Source organism: Prinia subflava, chromosome 15 (genome assembly GCF_021018805.1).
Source record: "Prinia subflava isolate CZ2003 ecotype Zambia chromosome 15, Cam_Psub_1.2, whole genome shotgun sequence".
In the NCBI taxonomy this organism is placed as follows: Eukaryota; Metazoa; Chordata; class Aves; order Passeriformes; family Cisticolidae; genus Prinia; species Prinia subflava.
The window spans coordinates 19155850-19161849 of NC_086261.1; the positions used below are offsets into that span (position 1 = coordinate 19155850).

Here is a 6000-nt window from a genome sequence, read left to right on the forward strand (position 1 = left end):
GGGAGCTGCAATACACAGGATTCTTGTGATCCCTGCCCAAAACCCCGTCAGTTTTTCTCTACATATTAATATGTAATATAATGCTATAAGTGGGACTCTCTAGAGCCTCTCAGAACTCAGTGGTTCTGGCCAAGGCTCTATAAGACTGTCGCCTGTAGATTGCTATTAGGCTCTGTACGGTCTCCCTTCTACCACTGGTACATCAAGAGACTAACTGGTTTCCAGTAACTCCAGAAAATGTCCAGACCTTTGTGCTGAAAACCTGCTTAGATGAAGGGGAACTCTGTCATGCAAATGACTTATTTATAGGATTATTTATTCTTATGATTTATATATTAATTTTTATAGTATTTGTTTATATTAATTTATTTATTTACATTCTTTATCATTTTTTTGCAAGCCCTTTGTGTTTAGGAATTTTCTCAGTGGAGAGGACGTTTAAAATCCGTGCATCAGTGAAACCTTTTTTATCAGTGGGGTCAGTATAGCTTAGGACAAATGGGGGTACTGGCTCTCTAGACCACATCAGAGCTTTTGAGATCCTCGGGAGCCTTAGTGGAAAAAGTATTTGGGCTTGACAACTACCAACTGATACTAAATATAACCTTCTGGTAAACATTAAAACTTCAAGGGCTTGGTGGCTGATGATCATGTTGAACTCCAGGACATTCAGTGAGAGACTAGAGTGGAAAACATAAACATGAAAAGAAACATAGGGGGATGGGAACTTTGAAAGCTGGTGGAGAGAATAGAGTAGACTTTGGTGAAAAAAGGGTTTTTTGACTGGTTCTTGGGATTTCAGTTTAATAAAGGTGAGGTATTCATAAGGCTGAGACAGGTTAACCAGCAGTGTACCAAAAAGACACACCAGAAACTGTGGATTCCTCCAGCACATTTTGTCCTAATAGGACTACTAAAAAACACTGTACACCGAAGTAAAGGACAAAAAGCAGATGCTCTTGGTATTTCCATCTTGGTTCTTCTGCTTTAAATAGGACAATTAGCATCCTCTGCACTGTGGTTTTTACTTTATGTATTTAAGCTCTGGCTCAATATCTGGCTATAACTATCAGAATGATTTCACACAGAGCACCAAACAGCTGGAAAATAATACCAACTCTCAGTCCCTAGCAATGTGGGCTGGGTTTGATGCAATAGTTCTTGGAAGGCTCTGTATCTCCTTGACATAAGCTCAAGGATCTGTTCTATCATTCCTTGAACCATGCAGAGCAAAGCCTTTACTTTCTCAGCACAGCAGCAGACAAAGGCAAGCAAGTTTCTAAAGCAGATCATAAAATGGTATCTCATTCAGGTATCTCCTGCATGACCATCAGTTATCTTCTAGCCTGCAGTGCTGTTCTCAGCTTTCAGGTCACCCCTAAACACCAGCTCATCTGGTCATACAGCACATGGAAGGAGTTTTGCTCCACGGCAGAAGTTTTGACCGTTCTTAGCAAACAGGTGTGGTACTTATTTGGATAGCTGTGCTAAAGTAATCCATGTGTACCTGGGGTACTTTCAGCACTGCTCTGTGAGGTGGATAGCCATCACCCTATCCATGTGACAGCTGGGCAGACTGATGTGTTTCTTAACCAGTTCAGGATGACTAGTAAGCAGAGGAGACCCAAAGGCCTCGTTCTAAAGGAGTAAAACATCATTACGTGTTTTGTAAGAACAAACATTTACCAGTCCCGGAAATGATAACTGTTTCTGTTAGTTTAACTCTTATTGTCTTACAAACTTTTTTCAAGCCTGTCACATTTTTTTTTAAAGATAGAAAAAAAAATCAAACACCTTAGAAAACATTCTGCAAGGAGAGTAAGAGGCATTTAGGCCTGTTTAAAACTCAGTCCAAACAGAGACAGACCTGTTGCCAGTGAGGAGGGAAACTTGGCAGCTTTGCTTAAATCTTCCCACACAGACACTGGAGACTAAAGAAAACAAAGAAGCTGTAGTCCCCGAGGGTCCTGCCACTCCCTGGGCAAAAACAGTCCCTTCCCTGCTTTTCCTTTAGCTCTCAGACACACACACATGCTCTCTTAGTGCCATTAGCTACAGCAATAACCAATTGAGCCCTACAGTCCTGGAAAAAAAAACAGGAAATGAAGAGTTAAAAAAAAAAAAAAAGGGAAAAGAGAAAAAAAAGGGAACTTGGAGGCGCGCCAGCGTCCCCAAATGACTCCGCTCTGCCGGCAGCCTGGAGCGACACTCCCCGCCGGCCCTGCCCTCCCTCCTTTCCCCGCAGGGCGGGCATGCCAAGCCCTCCTCTCTTTATCAGGGGCTGGAGTTCCCCTTCTTAGTCTCTGGTTGGTTTGGAAACCCAGAAACGTTGCTAAATTTATCTTTCACTTTCAGGACAATGGCAAATGCCAGCAATAAGAATGCAAAAGAACTGAAAAATTAATGGAGACAATTCCCTGCAAGCCAAGTGGAAACACCTTTTCTGTATAACTCCCAAGGCGGCAAAAAGCAGTTACACAGTGCAAAGCAGGACAGGCTGCCTGGGGTGCCAGGAACACGCTGTTCCTTTGGCTGTGTGCCACAGGGAATTGTCCATCCATATGCTCAAATTTGATGGGGTTTTCTTCTCTCCCACAGAGAGCAAAGCATACCATCAAATTAGAATGGCTCTTATTTCTCCCAGGAAGGCAACACGAAAAGCTGAAGGCATATTGAAAGTAGGGCCAGCAAGGGTGAGGCTGACACCTCAGAGGTAAAACTGCTCAGTTATGTCATGCTTAGTTCTGAGGATCTCTTTCTTACTGCTCTTCTAAAGATAACTGACCATACATGTTAGTAAACTAATTTGCCATCTGAAATTACTCAGTGGAACATCTTTCACAAGTCAGTGTGGTGCCTTGACACATGTGCTATGATTGGTGCCCTCAGCAGAGATTGGTCTCCCCAAATGTTGGTGTCCCCTGTCTGACTGGAAGCCATTCTGTTTCCCAGCATCAGGCAGAGGCGTGAGGTGTGGCAAGTCATGGGGCCCATTTCAAGATGGCCCTCCTAATACTTTCAGTGCAACTTTCTCAAGGCTTGCAAGACTTCCACTTTTTCTGTGGGTGTGTCTCATAAATTACAAGTAGCAACAAAAAAGTGTTCAGCCTTCACCGAGAAATAAGCACTTAACACTGATGAGTACAAGTTACTGGTTGCATTCAAATATCTTTTTCTTTTGAATTCAGTTTTACACAGCTGCCAAAAACATTTTAGGCACTGCCCATATCCCCCTCTCTCCTCACTCATGGTGTCTCCTTGTGACTTGTGTTCAGCCTCTCATCTACTTTCTGCTTACTCTAGCTTTCACAAAGGGTCTGCTAAAGAAAGAAACAGATACACGGCCATGTAGGTGCCTCTAGAACATTTAATTTTAAAATATCAAGAATATTGATATTTGCATGGGAAGTGATAAGCTGGTGTAAAGAGACGGACTGGAGCACGGAGTAGGAAAAGCAGGGAGGTAAGAAGTACTGGAAAGGGAAGTAGAAGACACACAAAACAAGAAGGCCAGCAGCTAAAAATTACAGCTTGGTACAATCCACACAGATGACCCGCATGCTGTTCCCTGTGACATTAATATAAAAGGGCAACATTCACTTTGAATCTATGCCCAGCAAGGGTTTATTCCCAGAGGGGGTTTATTTGGTTGTTGTTTGGTTTTCCCGAGCTTGAGTTCCGAGAGGTGAAACCATAACAGTGGCCAAATAAAAGTTTGTTTTTCATTTTTTTACCAAGCTGTAACAAATAAATCTCTGGCTGGATTGTAACTAACCTGTATGGGTCCTTAGATGAGCTTTAAGATGGGAAGATTTGCCATAAACTTTTTCACACCCCATATAGTGGCATTTGTGCTTTTTCTGGGGTGATCCAGGGTCAGTCCAGCTTCGTACGCGTTTGTTCTTTTGTCTGGGGCTTGGCTCAGTTACTGCAGCCAAGCTAGTAGGTGTGGCTGCTCTTTCTCCTCCACGCTTACCAGCTGAAGACAGACTTTCTTCCCCAAACTCCTTAGGAGCAATAGAAATGTGTATTTGTTCTGTTAAATCAAGCGTCTCTGTTTTTTCCGTCCTTAGAGCAGGTGAGTTTGGGACATGCTGGTTCAGATCTGCTAAAATGCTAGCTACCACAAGTAATGATGATCCATTGTCTTTCCCGGTTTCTCTGACTTCCCGTCTATCTTCTCCATTGGACGAAGGAAGTATTGCTGCATCAGGTTGGGGATCAGGCTCCCCTTTGGGACTATGGATAACAGCACGACTTGACATAGAAACAAGGCACTCTGCTGCAAAATGATCCACATATGCTGCTGTTGCCATTTTTCATAAGTTTAAAAAGAAATCCAAACAGACGAAGACAAAAAAAGAAAAAACAAACCCAACACAACAGCGCTCTTTCCCTTTTTAAAAAGATTACACAAGCAGACTTTTCCCTCCCTTATTTCTTAGGATTGGTTTGTAGGAGTAAAGGCTGATTTAGCAGCCATCAAACCCACACTTTGTTCGTGACGATCACACCCAGCTTGTCACTAAATCGAAAAAGCGTTGGCGGTCCAATGGAAGAGAAAAAAGAACAGCAGATAGATCCTGGCACTGGCAGCTTGTTGCTCGGAGTACGGGTCGATGCCGTTTTCTCAAGAAGGCAACGAGCTGGCGATGCGGTCTCGCAGCCCTCCCATCGCGCTGTGACAGCGGACCCGGCGCTCCCCGTTATCGCTGCCCGGAGCCGCCCGGACCCCGCGGGGCGTGGCCTGGGGAACATCTGGGCGTGACGTCACGCGGGGCCGCAGCCCGCGCCAGCAGGTGGGCGGCGCGCGCGGGGGGCAGCGCCCGCCGGCCGGAGCAGGCGCGCCATTGGCTGGCGGCGCGCGCGCGGCCGCAGCGCGCAGGGCGGCGCGCGCGGACCCCTCCGCCGGCCCCGGGCGCGGCCCGGCAGCTGCGGGGCCCTGCGCTGCCGCCCTTGCACCCTCTGACGGACGGGAGCGGGCCGGGAACGCCCGCGTTACTGCCAGGGACGATTGAACAGGCGCGGAACTTCACAGCACTGAAACGTCGCGAAGTTGGAACTGATACGAGTGACAGGAAGGAGCGAGGCTGCACGGGTTGGTCCGCAGCTACACAGATGGAGCTCGGGTGTGGATTTTAATGGGTTGTGACAGGTTTAGCTAACTGCCAGGGAACACACTTGAAATCACCTTCCTGTCAAAACTCCAGCGCTCCGCATCCTCTGAATTATTTAAAAGTACAAATGCAAATAACTTGGGTTTCATTAATATTCTCTGCTTGTAAAAGATACAGCTCAGCCAGTTTTATAGAGATTAATGCCTGAATCAACGAGAGAGTTGTATGTGTAACTTACTGAGTGGAAGTAAAGGAATGCATCTGGATGGACATCTAAAAGCACTTCTGATACCTGGAACATGTTTCTCCAGACTAATTCCTATGAAACTCATGCTAAAGAACAAAGACAGTTTTTTTCTCTGAGACAGAGATGATCAGAGGAGGGTTGCTTTGGAAGCCCTTCTTTCTGCCCAGGAAAAGTTTTGTGGAGTTTGAGGGGGCGTGAGAGGAAGTGAACATCTGTTCCAAAATAGTTTTGGTGTTAGGCTGAGCAAAAAGTTGGTTTCATACATGTAAAAATACACATTCAGGAATAAAGTCTGCTTATGCTACCACTGTGCTTTGTGAAAAAATGGAATTTATGTTCACACATGGCACTGCCCCTCAGGGCTAGGCTCGTGGGGTGACCTGTGCCTGCCACAGTGCCCCATGTCTGCTCAGAACAGGGTAGCCTGTGGTGCTCTCTAGCAAGGACAGAAATAAGGCACAACCAGTGCAGGAGGATGTGGTTTAATGCTGAATCGAGACAGAACATTTAGATGCAGATATACCGTAGTATACCATTTATTCTGCTGAACAGATCTACAGGAAATGTTAACACATTTCCACATAAAATGGTTGAATTTGGGACTTACCCATTAGATGAAAAAGGAATTCTGTGGAA

General features: G+C 45.4%; 1 protein-coding gene across 1 annotated transcript in view; it reads right to left on the reverse strand.

Annotated features, from left to right (window-relative positions):
- Positions 1 to 4734, reverse strand: part of KLF13 (KLF transcription factor 13) — a 33531-nt gene extending 28797 nt beyond the window's left edge. The window contains exon 1 of the mRNA XM_063412195.1: positions 3776 to 4734. Within this exon, the coding sequence (XP_063268265.1) occupies positions 3776 to 4316 (541 nt within the window). The 5' untranslated portion in view covers positions 4317 to 4734. The remainder of the gene's footprint in view (positions 1 to 3775) is intronic.
- Positions 4735 to 6000: the final 1266 nt, after the last annotated feature.